Below are 27,334 nucleotides of genomic sequence, written 5' to 3' on the forward strand. Positions count from 1 at the left end.
ATGAGATGGATTATTGGGAATGGTCGTAATATAAAGTTTTGGACCTTCAATTGGATCTATGATTTCCCCTTAATTCAGCTGGTTGAGGAGAATGCCAGACCCTTTATTGATCTGGAAGAGTCTGTTTCGGATTATTTTGATAATGGCGTGTGGAATATTGATAAACTAAATCTACATTTAGACTCTTCTATTGTTAGAGATATCTCTTTTGTTAATCTTCCGTTTTCTGACAGGGAAGACGAGTTTGTTTGGGGGCCGGCTTCTGATGGGAAATTCTCCATCAAGTCAGCCACCTGGTTTCAATGCAATCAGAATGTTCATCCTAAGGCAAATTTACTGAACAAAATCTGGAAGCTTAATCTCCCTCCAAAAGCAAAAATCTTTGCTTGGCTTCTTGTTAGAGATAGAATAAAAACTAGAGCAAGACTTTCTCGCTTTAATTCTAATATCAATCCTGTCTGTGGCTTGTGTAACAATGATGTGGAAACCTCGGATCATATTTTTCAGTCGTGCCTAAAAGTTTGGGATGTTTGGACTATTTGTAATTTGAATCACAACCCTACTACCTTTAATTGTTTTGATGATTGGATTGTTTCAATGTTCCAGAGTGCTCAAATTGATGATTTGGAAAGATGTTTGCTTCTCTGCTGGCAAATATGGAAAACTCGAAATGATGTTATGTTTAGAGCTTCGGGGTTTTGCCCGGCTTCTGTAGTGCATGCTTCAGTCTCCTTTTGTGCTGCCTACAGAACCCACAACCCCCATGTTGCTGCTTCATCCACTACCTTAAGTGAAGTCATTAAATGGCACCCCCCCGCCTGAAGGCTTTGTCAAGCTCAACTTTGATGGGTCAGTTTCTTTGTCAAACTTGGCTGCTGCGGGTTTTGTTATCAGAAACCATTTTGGTGACCCTATTGTGGCTGGTTCAAGATCAATTAGCTCTTCCACAGTTCCTACGGCTGAGTGTACAACTCTTAAAGATGGCCTGTTAACTACTAAGCGCTTCAACCTAGACCATTTATTAGTGGAGGGTGACTCGTCCCTGATTATCAACTGTGTCAACCTCAAGTGTGAAGCTCCTTGGCTATTACGCTCTCTCCTTAAAGACATAGCTTCTATTGCTAATTCCTTCGCTAGTATCTCTTTCTCTCATATCTTTACGGAAGTGAACTTTCTAGCTGATGCTATTACGTCTACGGGTTCTGGATCGCCTCCTAGAGTTTGGTTGCAGGGTCTCCCTGCTTCGGCTCTCCCTGCTCTTTATTGGGATAAGTTTAGCTTTTGCCCGAGGGGCTTTTCTTTGTAATTTTTTCTTTTCTCCTAAAAAAAAAAATATATATATATATATATATATCTTAAGTAGCCATTTTGAATGTTTTAACGATAATCAATTTGGCTGAAAATTTACAGAAGTGATCTACACATTTGAATCTAAAAAATCTGAACATTCTCGAAGCGAGTCTGATTGAAGCTCCAAGCTCCAAGCGAATTGAAGAAGAGGAGAAGTCTCTTTGATCTTGCGAAGAATAGGAGAATAGAAGAACGACAGATTAACTGATTGAAACGACGCTAAGATAGGTCTTGATCTCTAAGTCTTTTTTTTTCTTCTCCACTTTTTTAGGGTAAAAAGTTAGTATTACTCCCGCGTATTCAATTTATTTACATAATTACGTATCTGCATAGCATACAGACTTATCCAGACCGTATTTAAATCAGGATCCGTGTATCCTTGCGTATCCAAGTCGTATCCTACCCGTATCCCAGATCGATACGGGATACAAAGCCAGAAATAGAATGGCGTATCCGTGCATTGTACTTTTATCTAATTTAATACTTGTTATTTTCTTAATCTGCACATTAGGGAGGAACTGAGGAAATGGTTTCTTTCCATGGACGCTGCCCTATTTCGTCACCGTTTTCGCAATGAAAAGCCTGAAGCTCAAGTAATCAGCGTACTTGTTTTGAATTTCTGATGAAAAGGCTTGCCTCATATTGCTTCTCTGTTTCTGATGATTTTAAAATTGTTATTTTGGGTCTGCAGAGGTCACACATGGCAGAATTTGGTTTTGTTTGCCTACAAGAAAGTTGATATTTCAGAACTCGAGGTAATTACATACCTCTCGATTGGTTTGTAGTATTACGAGCTTGCATAGAGAAACATGCATTTGCATTTGATTTTAGAACCGCTTGAGATGTATTACAGTCGGATGCTTTCTAAGTCTTCAACACCTTAGTATATGCTGCACTCAGTAAATTGTTTTACCTTCCTCTACAGTGTAATGGACAAACTGACCCAGGTTGCGCGTTCCACGAGTCAATCTTTACCCACTGGTAGGGGAAGAGTGTCTGTTCACTTAATTGGTCTCGTACTGTATCTCGATAAGCACTGTGTTTTCTCTGTTTCCAGTATCTATGGTCTTTCACAATAATTTTGAGTCGATAAATTGTCTCTGATAGATTGAGAATCGTGTCAATGTTAATTGAAGGCGCTGTTAAAATGTTCTACATAATGGGTATGTACAGAAGTGAGGTGTCTATGGTATCTCTCAGGTCTTGTTTTAAGGACATGCACATAGTTTCTTTGAAAAATGTTTCCAAAAAGTGATAATCTACATTTTTTAACTCTTTTCCTTTTCCTGATTTTCATTCTTTTGCAGCTGATGCCATATTTTACAAGGCGTGTTCATCTTTGACTAGTTTTCTATTTGAAACATATTCATGAGTCTTGAGAATTAAACTTGTTTTACTGGGATATAAGTCCTCCAACTTTTTTGTATGTGGTATCCACAAACAAAGTCTGAGGTTCCTGTTGGTCCATGTGGTCCTCAAGAACAAAGTCACATTTTCCATTGTAATTATTTCATGTATCGTTTTGTGGACATCATCAAATATTAAAGAGAAAAAATAAATTTTCGGAGGAATTATTGAAGTCTATCCGAATATTGGCTTCAAGCCCTTTCTAAGTTTGCATGAGAGTAGATTATTGATTATTATGATGGTTAGATTTATCTTAATGCATAGTTTGGAATGTTTAGGAAAGACCTCCCTGCAGGTCTTATGGTCTTCAAATTAAGAACATGTCTCATCTGATGTCTTATTCCCCACCCCTCATGGAGGTACCATTTGAAGAAGTTCCCGAACTTGTCGGTAGCCGTAGTGTATTCATCGGCAAGGGGCATGCATATATAGCTATGAGTCAGGTTAAAGTTAATGCTTTCTTTTAAATCCTGCACTTGCCCCTAGAGTCAGGATAATAATCATTCTTCTTTGTTGTCTTCCCCTCCCTCCCTCTCCCCCAACTATAGGTGGTTTCCCTTGTGGCCACACACATTTGCGCAGTCATATGTCAAAAGCACTGATGTTGATTAACAGGTGATGCTGGCTATTTAAATTCAGAAAGCATATATCCTCTTGTAGTTCAAAAATTCTAATATGGTTTGAAAGTTTAAAACCGTACTGGTTCTCCCTGATAGTTGTTATTTACTCAGCATAATTTTTTGTTTCTGTATTTTCAAGATAAAGTGATATCAGACCAAAAAAAAAAATTATGTAAGTTATCAGGTTTTAAAATTTTAAAATTATCTGAAGTTAAACTTTCTGCTCGCAGAAATTGGACATCAACTATAGTAGAACAAGAGAAAAATCGGTTGACTCCTGTGAGTATTCGAATGCAAACCTTGTATGTCAAAGTAGGATTTGTTTCAAGTTTGGTCTTTTGACATTTTTCTTCTTCTTCTTTCATTTCTGTTTAGATAGTAGAAACCCTATCCACAAGCTACCTGGGTCCGGACTATTCGCAGGCAGTTCATTACCTTGTTTTATCGTAGTCTATTACCCATAGTTCCCAGTTTGTTTAAGTTGAAGTTGATCAGGTCTGTTGATTGTCTTCGTAGCCAAAAGAATTTGCTGAGATACCCTTAAGAGACATTGATGACATAGCTAAGAACTCGTTTCCTATGTGCATGCGCCAGGTAGTTGAAAAGGTAAACGATTGGCCATTCATTAAGCTTTCTACGTTTTTCCGGCCTTTTCTCCCCCTTTTAATTTTCTACAAGTAGATAATCAAAAGAGGGGAAACATAGAAAGCTGATTGATTAACACCTCTTTTTATCATCTGCTTCTTGTCTCAGTTACTTCTTTTCTTATGATGCTCTTATATGTCGCTTTTATTTTATTTTTATTTCACATATGCTACTTGTTTGCAGCTGAGAGAGGAGCATCATCCAAAGCATGGAGGGAGAATGCAACTGGGTCTCTTTCAAGGTATTTTCCCATACATCCATTATGTCCTGTGTTTAAGTGTGTACATAATAGAATTGGAATAAGATGATGAGAATGTGGTCTGTTTCCTGTGTTTGTGTGAATGCCATCTCAAATAAGACATGTAGTGGAAATCCTCTCTGACATGTGTTCAATTTTGGCACATTTGGTCCATTGGGTATCGATTGTTCTAATTTGTGGTTTACCCACAACACATATTATGCACTGCTTGGATTACTTTGGTACTTTTATCCCTTTGTACATAAAAGCTATTAGTATCTAAAATGGTCGGATGTCAGACAGGCTCATTGTGTATGTTTCAGCTGCCAATTTATGTTAGTTGCATCACATTGATGGTGATTTTGGAAAATGCAGAGATGATGATGTGTGAAACTGTCAGTTGACATTTTATAAGCACTACACTGAATATTTTTAAGAATCATGAATCCTGTCATTTTAAGCCCTTCTTTCCCAATTGGTTAACTGTTGACATGTGGTTTTGCTCAACCTCCATGTGCAGGGTGTTGGGTTGAAGTTGAATGATGCACTTGCATTTGGAAAGCTGAGTTCTCACGAAAGGTGAGTATAGTGTTCTTAAAGCATTTCATATACTAATCTTCATCACCATAAGGGCACAAAGTTTTAACTATTATTTGATAACGAGTGTTATGGGCCATCAAGATAGCAATCCGTTTCCAGCTTATTATCCATATTATAAAAACATAAGGTGCATTTTTATTTGCAGAATATACGAGTATAATGCTTTGCTACAGCATGTCTGGTCCTTATGATTTCCATACTTTTTTGATCTGACGCCTAGTACTTAATCTTGCGATAGGTTGGTGCTGAGAGGTTTGACAAAGAATATGCATATAGCATACGCCACAAATCCACAATTATGGAAGAGAAGAAGAAAGAACGGTATGACATCAATCTTCATATTGTCAAGAGTCTACAGATGCTATATACCTGACTCAATTTAAGATAATGCAAATCCTGAATGATGAATTTAGAATCAAATCATAGGATACTTTGAATATTTATATATGGAAATATATTAAACCAAAATGGGAACTTCAAAATAATTACCGGTTGTTAGAGTTTGTTGTTCCTGTTATTCGTAGATGGGCCTTTTCTTGGCTCTCCGGGCTCGTCCCTTAATGGAACTATCTGTTCAACCAAAAAAGACCTTGCAGAGCTCTATATGTGGTGCCAGGTGTTATGGTCACCATCAAATAATATGTTTCTTTTGGATATTACAGGATTACATGCCTTATTCCTGTTAAAAGATCATCTCATCTACTCCTGGTGTTGAAGATCATCATGGATGCCCATATCAACATTTCAGGTAATTTCTATGACAAAATCTATCACTTTTCGGGATGCTGTTTAAAAAGGCTAAAACAGATGATATTTTAGCAGTCATAAAGAAATGACCTCTAAACTTGACATGCACGACATTACTGGTTATATTAGATTGGATAGAACTATTGCAGCAAATAAACAAAGTTATTTGATGGATTTTGCAGTGTCAGATTTGCTGCAAAGACCATCTAACATCTCAGTTCTGGTATAGTGCCAAATGATCATTCCACCTTTAACCATTTTCTTTAGATTTTCCTCTCTCCGGCCTGTTAGTTATTACAACTCCTTTCTTGGGAAAACAGTGCTTGCTCACTAGTACTGGCCACTTCTATTTTGGAAATATTTGGTTGATTACTTTCTAAAATTGCATATGTTGGCTCATTATTTTTCCTGTGACAGTGAAGAGAATCTGACAGTTGCTCTCAGTAGAATGGGAGTTAACTGTCGTGCTCTTGGCGATGTAATGAATGTTTGGAATAAGCATTATCAGGTGAAAATGTTACCAGATGCGTAACAGTTTAATGCAAGTGATTTTGTTTTTGCTCTAGCATGATGCTGATATGTTTGGACTACTTGGCAATGTATGTATCAGTTGGCATGCACCGTAACGTTTGAAGCTGTCCAGGGGACATCATGCGAAGCTGGGATTAACCATCCAAATCAATACTTCTCTGACAGCCAAATAATTATGAAGTCAATGGTACATTAATATTCTATATATACCAAAAAAAATCTATTTGGAGCATAAATGGATAAATTTGGTCGTATTGAATATATTGATCGATACATTAGCATGAGGCAAAAATCTGCTGCACCCCCAGTTTTAGAGTTTTGCTTAGATTCCCATACAACTTAAGACCACACGTCATTATATCCTAAAACATCAATCTCAATTGAGGCCTTACTCATCTTCCAACCTTGTCCGTCCAACAAGTCGCCACCATGGACACTGGACACTCAGCTCGGCTCCCACAAAGTCCCACCAATCTCCCTCCCCATTGATTAGTATTTATATTGCATGCTCCAGGTGGTGATGGCTGGGGAAGACCTTGAGCATAGGTTTCTACAATCATAAGTTTATGGTGGCTTTTGGAAAAATAGAGAAAGAGAACAAAAAGAAAAACAAAAAAAAAGGAGTGAGGCAGGGAGAACGGGTTAACTAGTAGAAGAAGAGTTTGGTTCTCATGGTCTTTACCGTTATTTTGATTTTTCTTTATACCATGAGGGTGTGTTTGGATGAGGGAAAGATGATGGAATTGAATTGAAAGTGAAGATTTTATAATTTCAAGAAATTTTTATCTTAGAATTTTAAATTACTATGTGAGTTATGAATGAATTTATTGCTTAAATTTCTCACTTCAATTTCCACTGAAATAGATGTCATTTCAAATTCCTTTATAATATTCAAATTTGGGGCATTGACCAAATGCTCAAATTTGGCCCAACATGAACTCACTTACTCCACCAATTTATTCCCACTTACCCCATTTGATAGCTAAAAGACTGTTTTGGACAAAGACCAATTATAAAATTACAAGTATGTCACACTCTCTCACAATTATAATAGTTAGTAGAGTTGTATTAGACGGTTACCATTGAAATTATGACTTATGATTATAATATAATCATTCTAGTGACATGTTGGTTTGGTTATCTTGGAACTTTGAAATAGAATTGATATGCAAATGTGGAGTTGTTTAAGAATTGATTTATGTGCTAAGAATATAATTATGATTTTAGAGAATATGCTCTGGTGAGATCTAGATCGACATGTTTTTATTTATCAAAGAATATGCAACATCTTCTTCTTTGTCTCATTTCCAATTTTCCACACCAAAATGCAAACATCCGATTCCCTCGTTCCCGTTCCCGTTCCTTCCATTCTACACATTTCAATGTTCTCCAGTTTCCTCTTTCTTTGACATCTCTTATTCATCCAAGTCTATAAGCAAAAAATAAAAAGCATATTCTTTCAGTTTGTTTATTCTTCTTTTTGTAAACCTTGTCCATATTGATTGAAATGGATGAATCAATCACCAATGTATGAACATTTTTGAACTATTTTGTCTTGTGAAGTTTTTTTTTATTATAAATTTTTTTTTAATGGATGATCTAATTTTTTCTAACTGTTTCTTTGTTTTCGTACAACCGATAAGAGAAAAGCTAAGGATGAGATTGAAACGGATGTGAGTTTGAAGAAGCAAAGGAGAGAAGATGTATTCATGTATGATTATGTTTCCGAGGAACCAAGAGAGGAAAGAGAGAATTATAGAGATGGATACAAGTCAAATGACGCCAACTATTTTATTGTTATCACATCAATTTGTCTTGTTATCAGGATACCATATATCCACATACAAAAGCAGCACAATTACCCTAAAAATTTGCATAACCAAATTAACGATTCACGACCAGAAATCTTAATACGAGAATCATTCTGCAGATATTATCCACATATTTCAGGAAATTGCTCACATAGAAAATAAACAGATACATCAAAATAAAAGACTGCACTAGTAATAGGCTAAAAAACGAGGTAAAGGAGAAAACTTACCGCAACAAACAACAAGTAGTGTCTTACATTAAAAAGGCACCAATCAGATATACACCAGCGTCAGATTCAATAGGCGGCTTCGTATCACATTCAAACATGTGAGTAGGCTGGACTCCAATGGCCAAAAAGTGTCATCCCCTTGAAGCCTCCCCAATATCAAAATCAAACACATAGTGAAAGATAAATATCTTCTCCTTCACCAGTGTGCTCAGAAAAAGACAAACTCTTTTCCCTTCTATATGGACAAAACTATATGAAATGTTTGCTGAATCCAGAAACTCAGAAGGCAACCTTGGCAACTGCATACGCGGGTGAATAGCTCTGATATACTCAAAATCATAGGAAATCAAGTCACTGATATGCTTTTGGCACAATCACTTCCATAAGTGAAAAGCACAAACTGCTGGCCATCATCCACCACTAACGTTTTTCCGTGAAAATGAAATCTCGGAGACTGCAACAAACTGGATGACTCATCCCTCCCATTGGGAACTTTATACATAGATCTCAAGCCTTGATTCGGGTTAACAGTATCGAAACGGGAAGAGGATAAAACATCAAAAACTAATATGTTAGTCCCTACAACTGCCCAGCTTACAGTTTGAGGAGGGGAACATGCATAGTTAGGTTTATGCAAAGCTGGAGGGTCCGGCAGAGGGCACCACTTCTGTGTTGCCTCACCAGATACTTTGCAATACGGGTTTATCCAATAGAACAAGGGCATGCCGAGAGAGTAAAGTTTCCCGTTCACAAATACCAATAGGGGTAGAGACTTACCCTTCATAAAATCATATCCTAGAACTACGAATGAACCTACCTGTGAATTTGCCGGTTAGTCTCGAATTCAACAAGTTGTTTGTAAAGATATTGTTCCAAACTCCTTCTTAATGGCTGATATCCTCCCGTTACACCTCCGCCCAAGAGTATTTTTGAGCCCACGATACCACAACCAATTTCATTCGACGTTCATGGATCAGACTATTCAGCAACTCGGGTTAATCCCCCAAAAGTAAGTTGAGTGGCAAACAAACTCATCAAATTAATTGATCGGATAACATACATCACGCTGGATTCAATCCCGTACTCACAAAAACATAGATAGATGGACTTATCCATGTCGCTTCCTTCCTTAACAACCAGCTAGGTTTCTGAATTCTTTGACGATTGAAGCCTTGCTTGCTATACAGATTGTAAAGGCGTTGGGATAAAGGCTTTATGAAAACTCAATAGAAAGTAATAGTCTGCATAAAAACCAATTCCACATATAAAAGAGAAATTAGATGAAAGCCTAAACTTAAACCTAACTCATCTGCAACGTTGCAGCTTGATATGATCATATTGAAATTGAAGTTGAAACAAAAACTGCTTACTTACAGGTTAGATTGATCGAAATTTGAAAATAGAAAGCAATTGGCGAAGGGTATGTCGAATTCGCTGAAATCCATATCCATCTTTCCATAACCTGTAGTACTGACAATTAATATACCTATAATTTAGATAATATATTTCGGTTACATGTATGTAAATCCTAATAGAGTTTTACCTTTGAAATAGTTCTATGAAGGTACTTTGCAATTGTTTGTTTGCAATGAAGGAACCATAACATGCAAGGCACTGGTAGTGGGGAGATTATAGAAGGCTACATAGCAAAGTGCAATTCGAGATGATGAATGAAGTGTTATGATGAATGAAGTGCAAATGTAAAGTTTATATTTCTACTATAAAAACAAATTTAAAATTGTGTAGTTCAATATTGGATGAACGTCATCCCTTCAAAAATATGGGATGAACGTCATTTATAGTTGTACTTATTGTCCATGTTCAATACATTTTTAGATTTTATTCCTTCAAAAAAAAATTGTGTATTTAAATTACCTTGATATTAGAAAGAAACTTCTTAATGTTATAAAGTTCATTTTCAATTGTAAAAACAATAAATAATAATAATAGTAGTAGATGACTCGTCTAACTACTTGTTTAGTAGTAGAGAGAGCTTATGATATACACAAGAGGCATGTTCCTCTTTAATTCCTTGGTTAGAAGCATCAAACAAAGTATAAAAATATAAATTAATAGAAAAGTCAAGAAGAACTTGAAGTTGCGGGCCCTTTTTTTCTCGCTCACATCTTAATTGTCGGAGAAGTTTTATATACACATCCTCAATTACTTAATGCACACCCTCTATATTTTTTTGTCATCAAACTTCTATTTATACCCCTCCTCATTAATAAATAAATAAAAACAAAAACAAAGAAGAGTCCACAAAAATAAAATAAGAATTAAATCCTTTATATATCAAAATATTAGTTAAATATTTTCTTATAGGTTAAATTATCGAGAAGTTTTATATACACATCCCCAATTACTTGATGCACACCCCCTATATTTTTTTTGTCATCAAACTTCTATCTATACCCCTACTCATTAAAAAATAAATAAAAACAAAAACAAAGGAGAGTCCACAAAAATAAAATAAGAATTATATGCTTTATATATCAAAATATTAGTTAAATATTTTCTTATAGGTTAAATTCTCTCATTGTCTTCATAATACAATCGATGTCTCTTTAAAATCATACGTATAAAACCAAATTGGTTGAAACATATTGAAAGAAGTTATAAAACCATCAAATATATCTTGGATACATGAATACATCATGATCAATCACTTTGTTTGCAAAACGACCACCATGACTCAATCTTCTAGTGATATATCAACCTCATTCATTGAGAGATGTGAGAAAGAAGAAAGGCAATCAGTACTTACCATATTGATATGTGCCGAAACTAATTAGCAATTAATACCAAAGGAATAACTCTTGAAATACTCCTCTTTAAAGTAATATAGTTCAATCAACGAGTAAACCACATATCTTGCTTGCTGGATGGCAGCAAGAGCGTGAGAGCAAGAAAATGATTTAATCTGCCACTGTGTGGGCCATTATATCAAACAGATGTTGAGCGATGGGAGTGAACCTCATAAACAAACTCATCCGACCTACTAACTGTCCAATCTTTCCCTATTTTCATATTTTTAACAAGCATAGCTTGCACACCGGACAAAGAGGAAGAGTCTACTTCCTTACCAAAAGCTTCCTCTCAACCATCTTCCCCATCATCATTACGCGGATCTTCTCCAACATAGGAAAAATTAGGAGTTCCCGAGCCTTGAGAGTCCAACTATTAAAACATTCCGCTGTACTATTGACCATCTCACCAAATCTATTACCTCGAAAGAAGGCATTACACTATTTTCAACGGGTAGTCCTCTAAGGAATTGCTCAACAAGATTCTTGCCCTCATCCAGAAACTCCCTCAGGTTATGGTAATACTGACCCTCAGTAGATGACTATGCAACTTTGTAAAACTTATTGACAATTGTGACGCCGAGTGCACTGTTGTTGTTACCCTAAAACAAGTTTTGGAGATTATTCTTCATGTGAAACATGCAAAAGCAATGAGAAGACTCCAGTAAAACTGTAGCCAAGGAATTCATCAACCCTTGTTGTCGATCAGAAATAAAAGTAACGACTTTGCCTTGCAGGTTCAGAATTGACTTCAAGATCACAAAATACCAATTTCCAATTAGCATCAGTTTCAACATCAACAACGGCAATGGCAAAAGGGAAAAAACTTGAGGGAAAAAGAAAAGAATATACCGCATCAAAAACAAAATTATGGAGAAGTGGGAACAGAAGACAAAACTACTGAACCTCAATTACAAAACCTTAGATAGGCATGATATTTTTTTTTTTTTAATTTGCAACGTGCCGCTGCACAATAAGAAACCTTTCAACATAGCATTAACTCAACACATATTGAAAAAGACAAGTAAAGCATCAGAGACAAAAGTATTGTATCACAGTGACATTAATCAACCATCCTTTCCACATTAACATACTGAACCTCCATAACAAAGCTTAGATATGCATCATTTTTCATTATTATTTGCAGCGTGCTGCTGCACAATAAGCAACTCAAATCCTTTCCATAATACCATAAATTCAACAACTATTTAAAAGAAAAAGTAAAGCATCAAAGACAAAAGTACTGTTCCACAATTACATTAATCTACCATCCTTTCCACAATATGAATGACAAAAATAAAACGAAAATCATAATCATACCTTGATTACCATCCTTTCCTGTAGCAGAAAGAAGCTAACCCTTATACTTGCTCTTCACATGTGCACCATCCACGAACAATAGAGGTATGCAAGACTTGAAACTCTCAATAACTCCACCAAAACAAAGAAAAAGCCTCTAAAAGCAACCAGTGAATTCATCACACTCCAAAATAAAGCAAGACCCTAGATTACTCTCCATCACTGCATCACGATACCAAGTTAACATTGAATAGGAGTCCTCATCTGAACCGTAGCAACTCTTTCATTGCTTTTTCTTTACCTTTCCATGCAATACGGTATGTAATATCAAGACCATAGCTGTTATTTAACCTATCCATAATATCATGTGGCTTGAGAGAGGGATTTCCGCGAAATTCATCATTAATGAGTGTCTTCACAATAGTAGAACTCAAAAGCTTATGCTTCTACTGCCTCAAAACACCAGAACAAGTATGCACATTATTAAGCAGCCTAATATAGAAGAAATTATTTGTAGGGCATAGTGACGCATTGATGTATCATTCGCATCCCTCAGAAAGCTTGTTAAAACATTCAGCAACTACCCTCCATTTGTCATTTCTCACATAGACAAACACAAACCCAACCTCAATTGCATACATAGACAACTTTTGCTGAAACTCCAGAGCTCCACCTCTAAATTTTTGGTCCACGCACTAATTAATATACTCTCTCCATTGCCTAGACATGTAAACTTTGGGATCTTCAAGCCTAAAATCACCCAAATAATCAGTCTTTTCAATCACCCTCGATATTACTGACACAAATGAAGAAGCAGCAGCAACGACCGTACATTGAACTCTATCAGCAACACAATTAGCACCAAAATTACAAATCCTCACCAAAATGTCAACGAAAGTTCTCTTAAACTTAGCTAAAGACCTAAACGTCAACCTTATATCCAAATCAGAATCGAGAGCACAAGAGGGGTAATCCGGGAGGGAATACTTCAACTCAAAAAAGCCTGACTTCAAATCATTAAACTGCGTGCAAATTTCATTGAAAAAATGGACGAACCTTGTCGTACCATCAATGAAGACCATCACAGTCTCTGACATGTAAGTACACCTAGCAACCACCTCCAAATACATGGTTCCTAACACAAATCCACTCCAAAAAGTAAGAACAGCTACAAACACATATAATCAGCCAAACCTGCTGAACGTCAATAACATTAAGCACTTAATCAACCCTACACCTAATCTGCTAAATGAAACTAATCGAAATGAAACATTTACAAGTAATTGAATAAAAACCTAACTAGATTCGTCAAAGAACAAAGCTATTAACAACTAATCAAAACGTGCAAAAAAAAAAAATCAAATACATTTTAAACAAATTGAAACTGATCAAATTGAAGGAAACTCATCAAATTGAAACACATACAACTAATTGAAGCAAATGCAAAACAAGAATCAAAGAAGAAGGAAGCTAATCACTAAATCAACAAGATAGAAATTCACAATTAAGCTAGAACCTGAGCTTGTGTTTGGATTCAAATTCTTCATGATGAACGGCGGCTTCGATTTCATTCAGACGCACAAAACACTCAAACCTCCATTGAAATCAGAGCTCTGATGTGCTCCGGCGGCTTCAATAACGTAGAGCTTGAACCTGAGCTCTGAAAATCACGATAACTGTCTGAAGCCTTCGTATATGTTTAAAAGTTAATGGAGGTTATTTTGATAATTTCTTATTTAACAGAATGAATTCAAAAAATGGAAGGAAAATGGCCTCATGGGTTTGGACCTTGCGCAAGGTCCAGCTACAGTACCGCAAGAGATTTGGAAAAAAAAAAAGGCCTGCTATTGGTAATAAATAGGCTGACATTGTAGCTATTGGTAATTTACTATATTTTCTATTATGTTAGGAGCTAAATTAAGGAAGAAAGTAAAAAACGAGAATTCAAAGTTCAGTCATCATTTCATAATCAGTCTTGGGCAGTTTGCCTACAACATATAGATGACATTGCATCCAGACAAAAGAAGAAGAAGACAACAATGGTATAGGACCACCATTGCATACTTCCAGCTTAGTAGCATCTGGCCCTATTGGGTCAATGCAAAAGAGATTAAGGGGCAATTAGCTGGGCTATTCCTAACATATTCATTCGTAGGCCTTATCATTTAGCCCTTCGGCCCTATCTTGTCCGGCCCGGGTGGGCCGAAGCCCTACCCGGGCCTTGCATTAGGGCGGGTCGACCCTACCCTTTCTCAAATAGGGTAGGGTAAGGGTCATGCAAATGAAGCTTGGCCATACCCTACGGCCCGGCCCGCCCAATTAAGCCCTAATAATTTTCTATTTTTTCTATTTTTTAAATATGTTTCTCTTTAGTCTATAACATACAACTTGTCTCTTTTTTGTAATTGATTTTTCTAACTTTATTTTCTTTAATTTTTGTTTCCTTTGTTAAACAACAATTAATTTTGGAAAATGTAGAGAGATAGTTAATTGAATATAGCCATCTTAACTAATATTTATAAGAGAAAAATTCAGATACCCTCCTCAAACTGTTCTGCCAAGGCCAATTTGATACCTGAACTCTCAAAAGTATCAATGTGATACCCAAAGACCTACATTGGCATCAACATGATACTTCCGTTCAAAATTTCTGACGGCTCCGTTTGTTTAGTGACGTGGCAAGCACGTGGGCAAAAAAAAAAGGGCAGAATTGACTTTTTATCCAAAATAGACCTAATTGAACAAAAACTCCCATTTCCGTTTTTTTTCTCTTTCCATTCTATCTTCCAATTTCCATCTCTATCTCTATCTGGACCTCAGTTTCTCAATTAGGTTGTCCTCTTCGGATTTTCCCTAATCTTGGATTTTCAGATCCCAGCTGCTACTTGTTCAATTCCCATAAGAAAAAGGTGAATTCTATCGTTCTATTCGGGGTTCCCCTTTTCAATTTTCAAGTATGTTGACTATGTTGAATCTGCGAGTATGTGAAAGAAAGAGAAGGAATCAGATGATGGAATTGAGAGTGGGAATGCAGCCACGTTTGAGTAGAGTTTGAAGAGGTGGGGGTTTTGGAAGATATTTACAAGAAGATGAAGAAGATGAAACGGATTGCCATTGGCTGGGTTTGGTGTGGAAGAACCCAGAAACACACAAAAATGAATATCAACTTTAACCCAGAAGAACCCAATTCTAAATGATTCCTTCTTAGCTCCTAACTCGGTCAATTATACTAACCTCGAAGTTCCACTGTGCTCCACCAGAACTGCCACCTGCTACCAACTGCGGTGAGCCTGATACAAGTTTGACTTTAGATCGAGTGCCCAAAGTCGAGCTTTCTTCAAAACTCCATCGGTCCACAAAATTGGAAGGATAGGAATGGCGTTGGATGTTGCTGAATTCCTCTAGAACAAGTTCTTGAAGCCTCTGGTAAAGCTAGACTCTGAATCTGATTCGCCAGAATTTGGTGTGCAGCAAACGGTTTCCCAGTTGGTTGTGTCAGAAGAGGAGAGCTGCTGGGCGTAGAAGAAAGAGATGGTTTTGGCGGAGAAGAAGACATGGGCATCCGCGGGGTGCCCAGAGCAGTTTTCTGGGTGTAGAAAGATTTGATTTTTTTTTTTTAATCATGTCACCCAACTTCGTTTGCTTCTGCTAATTGGAGAGGAGGATGTTGCGAATGAGGGAGGAGAATTTGGTGCAGGCGTAGGCGGTCGGTGGTTGGTGGCTGATGACGTTGTCAGGTAAGTAAGGAAATGTGTGGCGGAGGTTGCAGCCGTTTGGGTAGAACAAAATCCCAGAAGAAGAATAAAAAGAAGAAAAAAAGAAATGAAAAGAAAAAAAAATGAATTAACAAAAAAACAAGGATAAACTGGTCATTTCACTTTTATTTTAGGCCCACGTGCTTACCACATTAACAAACAGACGGCGCCGTCAGAAATTTTGGACGGAAGTATTACGTTGATGCCAATTTAGGTATTTGGGTATCACATTGATACATTTGAAAGTTCGGGTATCAAATTGGCCTTGGCATAATAGTTTGGGAAGGGTAACTGAATTTTTCTCTATTTATAAATGTTATAACTTATAAGTTAATTCCAATATATATATTTATATTAAATATGATCCACAAAAAATAATGAGTCTTGTATTACCTATATAACTATTGAGCTACATTTTGAGATAAAAAATAAAAATAATATATATTTTTTTGTTAAACAAATTAAGGCCAATTTCGGCCATATTTGGCCCTATTTGAAAGGTTGGCCCGACCCGGTCCTTTCAGCCCTAGTGGCTCGGGCATTTCGGTGGATAAGAGTTAACATATTTAAGCCCCAGTCCGACTCTACCCGATCCTAAATTTTGTTGACTTTAACTAAGTCAGGCCCGGCCCAACCCTAAGCCCTAAAATTTAGGATAGGACCCGCCCTAGCACTGTCCATGGTGACCCTTTATTCGGGTTGGGATGTGTGAAGGTCCCTAATTGGTTTTCTCCTTCTCTCTCCTCAGTCCCCAACTTCTCAGTCTCCTCATATCGAAGTCATGAAATCGGAGTCAAGCACGGATGCTGGTGCTGCTGGTCTGGAGAACAAATCAAGTTCATCATCTCAGGTAACATTTTCTGAGATTTATTCTTATTGGGTGCTGGGGGTTTCTGAGATTAGGTTTGTTTTTGAGATTGGGGGTTTCTGATATAGAGCATGAAAGCTTGAAGCAAGTTTGATGCTTTGAGGGTTTGGTGATTATATATAGTCTCTGATTTGGAGCTTGAAAGCTTGCTGCAGAACAAAATTTTAATTTGCTGTTTTGTTTACAGATATTAAGCCTCAAGGTTTTGGGTATTTCTGATGAGGATTTGAGTGATAGGTTTTTTGTGAGAAATGGTCTTGTTTCTGTAGGGTCTGTTTTGGAATTTGATATGCTTAATAATACTTAATGCTCTGGAGCTTTGGCTTTGTTTTCGGTTTTGTTCAGATTTCTGGGATAGAAAGTTAAGAACATTGAAATGCAATTGTTTGTTAGAAAAGAAAAAGAAGACTATAATAACTAAGCTAATTTGAATCATGGACTAGTACTTAATAGCTAGTCTGTTTTATATTTCAACAAGGACTCATTTGCTGTAATCTGTCCTGTTCCCGTACAGGCGGATGAGATTGAGCAGGAGGTGAGTTTGGAGAAGCAGAGGAGAGAAGAGGTATCTCTGTATGATGATGTTTCCGAGGAACCAAAGGTTTGTCTTTCTTTCTCCCTATTCAGTTTTTGAAAGAGTTTTATTTATGTGGTTTGTTATCTTTCATTCAAATAATTGTACAAGTTCTATTCTGTAATGAGTTGGTTTGTATTGACCAATTCTTTAGGAGAATCCTTTGAGTCTAGGACTTGTTAGTCATGGGATTAGTTGTTGGTTATTCTCTACTTTGTTTGTTGCTGTATTTGCTATTTAAGCAATCCTCCTGCCAATGAAATTAGTACTTTGAATTCCACAATCTTCTTCTCTAGTATATTGTTTAGTCAAGTTCAGTTTTTAACAGTGACATATTTGTGTTGTCACAGGTTGGGGAGTTCATTGTAAAGTATCCCTCTTCTGAGTCACCGATATTCCACAAATGTTCTTGGAGACGTGATTCTCGAAATGACTCTGATGGTGTGCCAAGATTCCCACCTCTTGTGGTACCCAACTTTTCTCAATTAGTTATATCATATTTTCTGCTGAAAGATAGATGTGTATTTGACTGTTACATTTTCTTGTAATTGTGTACCTTGTTGATTTTGTCATGGTTCAACCAAAGATCCCTAAAGATGCTGGAGCTGATCGAAATGTGAGAAAATATCTAAACTTGTAATAATTCCAGCATTAGATATTTGTTTTGTTGGCAATTTGTGGTCACACCTCTTTTGCATTCTTGCAGCCTCTGCACTCGGTAACTGGCTTACCTCCAGTTCCACTCAATATTATAGTGGGATATGCTGTGCCTTTAATAGCAGATGCTCACGAGAGAGAGGTAGCTTTAATGACTGTTTTTGTGATCCCAAAATTTGATTGATGACACCTAATTTTTATTCTGTGCTTTTAGACACGCAAGCGAGAACCGGGATATGATGAGGTCGAGTACCGAAATATGATGAGGTCGTTTCTGATGAGTGAGGACTGAGGACAGTTCAAGTGCTTTTGGGTTACTCTTACGTACTTACAGCTGATTACCTTTTGTGTGCTTTCAAATCAGCATTCAGTTTAGTTGATCTTAATTAAACTAGGTGCTAATATATTCCCATTTTGTGGTGGTTCTACACCGCCCATCTTGTAAAGCTACTACAGCGTAAGTTGTCAAGGTCGGAGACTTTTTCAGGTGTTCCGAATTTAATGCAGTATTTGTTACTTGTTTTGAATCGATGATAACTGTATTCCCAGAATTTATCTTCCGGCATTGTGTCAGATCCCATCTCACAGACCAATACTCTGTCTATGCCTTGTTTGGGTCGACAAACCACTGGATTTGATGAGTTTTATGCCCATTTCTAGCTTGGTACTAGTTAGAAAGGTCTTTTTGTTATTGATATGTATTTTTAGCTTCCTCAAGCTTTCTCCTGTAATCTTGTTCAAATCTGTCCAAAGCACTTGACTATAATTTCTATGAACATTGAAAAATGTTCGCTTATCCAAGTTGGAATTATATGGTATGAAAGAACCGCAATACATTGAAAAATTTAACTTAAAGCTTCGAGAAAGCTTGAGAGAAAACCAGAGAGAACCAGAAAATAGAAACGGAACTTGTATATAATGAAACAGTTGGTTACAAAGAGAATAGGGTTTTTGGTATTTATAGTAATGAGCTTACTGGCTTAATTATCACGCTAACTAACATCTCTACCTAATTAACCTAATTAACCCATGAGACCAGCAGCCAAGCAACACGTGTCAAAATAACACACGTAATACAATAACAGAGGAAGGAAGGCAAATAGTAATGGTAAATGGTATATATGTTATCACCCCTGCCTGATGAAGTATGCTGAGCAATAATAGTCAATTCCTGCATTGTCATCTCTGCCGCTAGAAGTCTGTATGCCACTGGACATCATCATCATTGTCTTGAGCAGCTTGGTCAATCCCATCTCCCTTTTGAAGTAATATGTTAGTCGTAAAGATTCTTGGTTTTATTTATGATGAGAAGCACAGAGACGAGTACCTAAATATAATACAATACGGTGCGATACGTGAATATGACAAATCTTAAATGTAATAGGATATGTATATGTGAAAGATATGTTAATTATATATATATATATATATATATATATATATAAATATATACACACACATATGAGGGCCCTTTCATTAAGGGATATGATCTCTTTTTTAGTCTTTTATAGAGATAGGGCATTAGACCAACTTTTCGATCACATTTCGACATTTCAACCATTCAGTTTTTAGGTTTTAATGTGTATATCATTTCTGTAAATTTTCAGCCAGATCGGTGATCGTTAAGGTATCAAACTAGAATAAATCAATGAACGAACCAAATCTGCAAACTTGAATCGTTCATACTTATAATCTTAAGTAGCCATTTTGAATGTTTTAACGATAATCAATTTGGCTGAAAATTTGCAGAAGTGATCTACACATTTGAATCTAAAAAATCTGAACATTCTCGAAGCGAGTCTGATTGAAGCTCCAAGCTCCAAGCGAATTGAAGAAGAGGAGAAGTCTCTTTGATCTTGCGAAGAATAGGAGAATAGAAGAACGACAGATTAACTGATTGAAACGACGCTAAGATAGGTCTTGATCTCTAAGTCTTTTTTTTTCTTCTCCTCTTTTTTAGGGTAAAAAGTTAGTATTACTCCTGCGTATTCAATTTATTTACATAATTACGTATCTGCATAGCATACGGACTTATCCAGACTGTATTTAAGTCAGGATCCGTGTATCCTTGCGTATCCAAGCCGTATCCTACCCGTATCTCAGATCGATACGGGATACAAAGCCAGAAATAGAATGGCGTATCCGTGCATTGTACTTTTATCTAATTTTATACTTGTTATTTTCTTAATCTGCACATTAGGGAGGAACTGAGGAAATGGTTTCTTTCCATGGACGCTGCCCTATTTCGTCACCGTTTTAGCAATGAAAAGCCTGAAGCTCAAGTAATCAGCGTACTTGTTTTGAATTTCTGATGAAAAGGCTTGCCTCATATTGCTTCTCTGTTTCTGATGATTTTAAAATTGTTATTTTGGGTCTGCAGAGGTCACACACATGGCAGAATTTGGTTTTGTTTGCCTACAAGAAAGTTGATATTTCAGAACTCGAGGTAATTACATACCTCTCGATTGGTTTGTAGTATTACGAGCTTGCATAGAGAAACATGCATTTGCATTTGATTTTAGAACCGCTTGAGATGTATTACAGTCGGATGCTTTCTACGTCTTCAACACCTTAGTATATGCTGCACTCACTAAATTGTTTTATCTTCCTCTACAGAGTGTAATGGACAAACTGAACCAGGTTGCGCGTTCCACGAGTCAATCTTTATCCACTGGTAGGGGAAGAGTGTCTGTATGTTCACTTAATTGGTCTCGTACTGTATCTCGATAAGCACTGTGTTTTCTCTGTTTCCAGTATCTATGGTCTTTCACAATAATTTTGAGTCGATAAATTGTCTCTGATAGATTGAGAATCGTGTCAATGTTAATTGAAGGCGCTGTTAAAATGTTCTACATAATGGGTATGTACAGAACTACAGAAGTGAGGTGTCTATGGTATCTCTTAGGTCTTGTTTCAAGGACATGCACAGTTTCTTTGAAATTTTTTTCCAAAAAGTGATAATCTACATTTTCTAACTCTTTTCCTTTTCCTGATTTTCATTCTTTTGCAGCTGATGCCATATTTTACAAGGCGTGTTCATCTTTGACTAGTTTTCTATTTGAAACATATTCATGAGTCTTGAGAATTAAACTTGTTTTACTGGGATATAAGTCCTCCAACTTTTTTGTATGTGGTATCCACAAACCAGGTCTGAGGTTCCTGTTGGTCCATGTGGTCCTCAAGAACAAAGTCACATTTTCCATTGTAATTATTTCATGTATCGTTTTGTGGACATCATCAAATATTAAAGAGAAAAAATAAATTTTCGGAGGAATTATTGAAGTCTATCCGAATATTGGCTTCAAGCCCTTTCTAAGTTTGCAATGAGAGTAGATTATTGATGATTATGATGGTTAGATTTATCTTAATGCATAGTTTGGAATGTTTAGGAAAGACCTCCCTGGTCTTATGGTCTTCAAATTAAGAACATGTCTCATCTGATGTCTTATTCCCCACCCCTCATGGAGGTACCATTTGAAGAAGTTCCAGAACTTGTCGGTAGCCGTAGTGTATTCATCAGCAAGGGGCATGCATATATAGCTATGAGTCAGGTTAAAGTTAATGCTTTCTTTTAAATCCTGCACTTGCCCTTAGAGTCAGGATAATAATCATTCTTCTTTGTTGTCTTCCCCTCCCTCCCTCTCCCCCAACTATAGGTGGTTTCTCTTGTTGCCACACACATTTGCGCAGTCATCTGTCAAAAGCACTGATGTTTACTAACAGGTGATGCTGGCTATTTAAATTCAGAAAGCATATATCCTCTTGTAGTTCAAAAATTCTAATATGGTTTGAAAGTTTAAAACCGTACTGGTTCTCCCTGATAGTTGTTATTTACTTAGCATAATTTTTGGTTTTTGTATTTTCAAGATAAAGTGATATCAGACCAAAAAAAAAGATTATGTAAGTTATCAGGTTTTAAAATTATCTGAAGTTAAACTTTCTGCTCGCAGAAATTGGACATCAACTATAGTAGAACAAGAGAAAAATCGGTTGACTCCTATGAGTATTCGGATGCAAACCTTGTATGTCAAAGTAGGATTTGTTTCAAGTTTGGTCTTTTGACATTTTTCTTCTTCTTCTTTCATTTCTGTTTAGATAGTAGAAACCCTATCCACAAGCTACCTGGGTCCGGACTATTTGCAGGCAGTTCATTACCTTGTTTTATCGTGGTCTATTACCCATAGTTCCCAGTTTGTTTAAGTTGAAGTTGATCAGGTCTGTTGATTGTCTTCGTAGCCAAAAGAATTTGCTGAGATACCCTTAAGAGACATTGATGACATAGCTAAGAACTCGTTTCCTATGTGCATGCGCCAGGTAGTTGAAAAGGTAAACGATTGGCCATTCATTAAGCTTTCTACGTTTTTCCGGCCTTTTCTCCCCCTTTTAATTTTCTACAAGTAGATTATCAAAAGAGGGGAAACATAGAAAGCTGATTGATTAACACCTCTTTTTATCATCTGCTTCTTGTCTCAGTTACTTCTTTTCTTATGATGCTCTTATATGTCGCTTTTATTTTATTTTTATTCCACATATGCTACTTGTTTGCAGCTGAGAGAGGAGCATCATCCAAAGCATGGAGGGAGAACGCAACTGGGTCTCTTTCAAGGTATTTTCCCATACATCCATTATGTCCTGTGTTTAAGTGTGTACATAATAGAATTGGAATAAGATGATGAGAATGTGGTCTGTTTCCTGTGTTTGTGTGAATGCCATCTCAAATAAGACATGTAGTGGAAATCCTCTCTGACATGTGTTCAAATTTTGCACATTTGGTCAATTGGGTATCGATTGTTCTTTGTGGTTACCCACAAAACATATTATGCACTGCTTGGATTACTTTGGTACTTTTATCCCTTTGTACATAAAAGCTATTAGCATCTAAAATGGTTGGATGTCAGACAGGCTCATTGTGTATGTTTCAGCTGCCAATTTATGTTAGTTGCATCACGTTGATGGTGATTTTGGAAAATGCAGAGATGATGATGTGTGAAACTGTCAGTTGTAGTGGTGGCAAACGGGCCACAAAGCACGAGCACGGCACGCTTAAAAGCGGCCCGGCACGGCCCAAGCCCGTTAGTGGCCCGGCACGACCCGAGCACGTTAGAATAATGGGTCGGGCTGGGCCTAAGAATATTGGCCCATTGGCCCGGCCCGGCCCGAGCCCGTAATGGGCCTGGCACGGCCCGAGCACGACATATTGTGGGCCGGCCCGTTACAAACACAAAATTTCATTTTGTTTTTAAAAATATTAAAAAACTACAATGATGAGATTTGAATATGAGACATTTTTATTTAAAATCTCATGACAATTTCACCAATGCTTTCTTTTATATTGTCAAAATAATGAAACAAAACATTATATCCTTGTTTTGACATAAGTATTTTTTCTAAATATTAAATATATGTTTATTAATAAAGACTAATCTCATAATAATACAACTATAGAATGAAGGAAAGAATAATAGATATTAAATCTTCATTATATTAATAAAGATTAATCTCACAATGATATACTAAAAACAATATATTTTGAGTTTTTTCTTTCTTTCTTTCTTATAGTGGAATATAAAAAATTATTAGAAATCTAATCTTAAAAAGCTAAGATTAAGAAAAACGTTGTAGAACTTAATTTATTTTAATTTTCTAAATAGTTAAATAAAATTAATTTTTATTTGTTCAATTAAAATCGTGCTTTATAGTGGGTAGGCACGAGCACGGCCCGTTATTGACCCGGCACGATATGGGCTCGGGCCATGGGCCGGGCCGGGCTTAATGTTTAAGTAAATAGGCCGGCACGAGCCCGGCACGATAATAAATGGGCCGGCTCAAGCACGCACGAAGCACAACTAGGCCCGGTCCGGCCCGTTTGCCACCTCTAGTCAGTTGACATTTTATAAGCACCACACTGAATATTTTTAAGAATCACGAATCCTGTCATTCTAAGCCCTTCTTTCCCAATTGGTTAACTGTTGACATGTGGTTTTGCTCAACCTCCATGTACAGGGTGTTGGGTTGAAGTTGGATGATGCACTTGCATTTGGAAAGCTGAGTTCTCACGAAAGGTGAGTTTAGTGTTCTTAAAGCATTTCATCTACTAATTCTTCATCACCATAAGGGCACAAAGTTTTAAATATGATTTGATAACGAATGTTATGGGCCATCAAGTTGGCAATCCGTTTCCAGCTTATTATCCATATTATAAAAACATAAGGTGCATTTTTATTTGCAGAATATATGAGTATAATGCTTTGCTACAGCATGTCTGGTCCTTATGATTTCCATACTCTTTTGATCTGACGCCTAGTACTTAATCTTGCGATAGGTTGGTGCTGAGAGGTTTGACAAAGAATATGCATATAGCATACGCCACAAATCCACAATTATGGAAGAGAAGAAGAAAGAATGGTATGACATCAATCTTCATATTTTCAAGAGTCTACAGATGCTATATACTTGACTCAATTTAAGATAATGCAAATCCTGAATGATGAATTTAGAATCAAATCATAGGATACTTTGAATATTTATATATGGAAATATATTAAACCAAAATGGGAACTTCAAAATAATTACCGGTTGTTAGAGTTTGTTGTTCCTGTTATTCGTAGATGTGCCGAACTTTTAGTTGTTGTTCTTATTGTTGTGCTTATCTTGATGGAGTTACTCGGCAACGACGAATCTCTGTTAGGCCTGATAATAGGCCAAGATAGCTTGTTTCTTTAGTCTGTTTTGTTTTTCTGGGTCTTTTTGACCCGTTGCTTACCAAAAAAAAAAAAAAAAAAAAGACCTTGCAGAGCTCTATATCCGATGCCAGGTGTTATGGTCACCATCAAATATGTTTCTTTTGGATATTACAGGATTACATGCCTTATTCCTGTTAAAAGATCATCTCATCTACTCCTGGTGTTGAAGATCATCATGGATGCCCATATCAACATTTCAGGTAATTTCTATGACAAAATCTATCACTTTTCGGGATGCTGTTTAAAAAGGCTAAAACAGATGATATTTTAGCAGTCATAAAGAAATGACCTCTCAACTTGACATGCACGACATTACTGGTTATATTAGATTGGATAGAACTATTGCAACAAATAAACAAAGTTATTTGATGGATTTCGCAGTGTCATATTGCTGCAAAGACCATCTAACATCTCAGTTCTGGTATAGTGCCAAATGATCATTCCACCTTTAACGATTTTCTTTAGATTTCCCTCTCTCCTGTTAGTTATTACAACTCCTTTCTTGGGAAAACAGTACTTGCTCACTAGTACTGGCCACTTCTATTTTGGAAATATTTGGTTGATTACTTTCTAAAATTGCATATGTTGGCTCATTATTTTTCCTGTGACAGTGGAGAGAATCTGACAGCTGCTCTTAGTAGAATGGGAGTTAACAGTCGTGCTCTTGGCGATGTAATGAAAGTTCGGAATAAGCATTATCAGGTGAAAATGTTACCAGATGCATAACAGTTTAATGCAAGTGATTTTGTTTCTGCTCTAGCATGATGCTGATATGTTTGGACTACTTGGCAATATATGTATCAGTTGGCATGCACCGTAACGTTTGAAGCTGTCCAGGGGACATCATGCGAAGCTGGGATGAACCATCCAAATCAATACTTCTCTGACAGCCAAATAATTATATGGTCAATGGTATATTAATATTCTATATATACCAAAAAAAATCTATTTGGAGCATAAATGGATAAATTTGGTCGTATTGAATATATTGATCAATACATTAGCATGAGGCAAAAATCTGCTGCACCCCCACTTTTAGAGTTTTGCTTAGATTCCCAAAACCATAGTGTGGGTTTTATAGTTCTAGTACATACTTATCCGAGTTTTTCTGCAGAATCAATCTACAGCGAAGGACATGCAAATGCAAATATAATCTTCTTGATGAGAAGGAGCTCTGAGCTAATATCTATAAGTGGTTTAACATGTCGCCGTGCTTCAGCTTAGCTGATGAGCACAGCACAAATTTGATGTCTTGCTGGTTCGGCTGAAGTAATCTGTAATCATGAAGCACAAGATATCATGTAGTGTTAGATATGTATGAAATGTCTTGTAAAGATACAGAACAAGTTCTCGTGATTTATGATCTATAGGTAACTCCTAACTTGAATGAGTAATAGTTGAGATTTGAGAACTAGATGATTTTTTATCATCTGTTGCACTTTGCTTATCTTCCTGGAATGCTCGTCTTGGTACTACAAGCACTACACCAAAAATCTTATCAGACAACGGCAGAAAACCGATGTGGGATTTGGAGTCCCACCGTTGTAGAGTGAGCCGTTGTCTGATGAAAAATCAGACAACGGTGGAACACAGTTGTGTGATAAACACACAGACATTTCATCAGACAACGGTGGAACACAGTTGTGTGATAAACACACAGACAACAGGTATGTGTTATAACTGTTGTGTGATAGTACTTGAGAAGATACTACGTATAGAAGAGTAAAATCCTTAGAAACCCTTCTGAAGGAACAAGGGCCGATTAAGCACTTTGTGATATGACTTGGGAGAGACAGAGAGATCAACTATGTGTAGATAGATAATTAAATAGTTTTAAGCTATACTTACAAAGGAATTTAATATTTGAGCAGATACAAAGTTACAAACTACTAGTGATTAACTGATTTGAATAACATCATTCTCTTTATGTAAAATTTGACTTGTACAAAAAAAAAAAAATCACATTTATATTGAAATGAAAAACCTTAAGCTATTGGTAGGCGGTGTAAATGAGCAGAGCCGGAGCACGGATTAGTCTCTGGGCCTAGGAAGCATTTGAGGACACCGTGTGATTGACAAATCAAAAAAAAAAATGTTCGGCTCATTTGTTTTTTATCGAGCTCAAGCCGGGCAAAACCTTGAATTTTTTTTTTTTCCATGCTTAAGCTCGGCTCGGCTTGAATATTTTTCTTAAGCTCAAGCTAGGCTAGGCTCGGCTCAATTTATTGGAGGAGCTCTAGTTTGAACAGGCCTGTGCCGCCTCTCTTGGCTCATTTGACTTTAAATTAAAAAAAAAAATACAAAAGGAAGAAAGTAAATTTAAAATAATAATCCAAATTTGATGACTAATCATCACACAAATCCCTTTTGACTTTATTGTAATATGTTATACTTAAATGCTCAGATTCTTTTCCAATTGTAAAGGAAGATAATAAAAAAAATTAAAGATTGG

The 27,334-nt window shown here is 36.6% G+C and overlaps 1 protein-coding gene and 1 pseudogene across 2 annotated transcripts; both read left to right on the forward strand.

Moving 5' to 3' along the window:
• LOC112199340 lies at positions 1-26,254 on the forward strand (annotated as a pseudogene).
• LOC112195836 lies at positions 16,721-18,694 on the forward strand. 2 transcript variants are annotated; one of them, XM_024336051.2, is made up of 6 exons: positions 16,721-16,890; positions 17,423-17,509; positions 17,833-17,949; positions 18,069-18,098; positions 18,189-18,281; positions 18,354-18,694. In XM_024336051.2, exons 1-6 carry the CDS (start codon positions 16,822-16,824, stop codon positions 18,429-18,431), a joined length of 474 nt encoding a protein of 157 aa, XP_024191819.1. In that variant the 5' UTR covers positions 16,721-16,821; the 3' UTR covers positions 18,432-18,694. The 2 variants fall into 2 exon arrangements, with proteins under 2 accessions (XP_024191819.1, XP_040373475.1); XM_040517541.1 differs by having other exon boundaries at positions 16,786-16,890; positions 17,449-17,509.
• Positions 26,255-27,334: the final 1,080 nt, after the last annotated feature.

Source organism: Rosa chinensis, chromosome 4, assembly GCF_002994745.2.
Source record: "Rosa chinensis cultivar Old Blush chromosome 4, RchiOBHm-V2, whole genome shotgun sequence".
In the NCBI taxonomy this organism is placed as follows: domain Eukaryota; kingdom Viridiplantae; phylum Streptophyta; class Magnoliopsida; order Rosales; family Rosaceae; genus Rosa; species Rosa chinensis.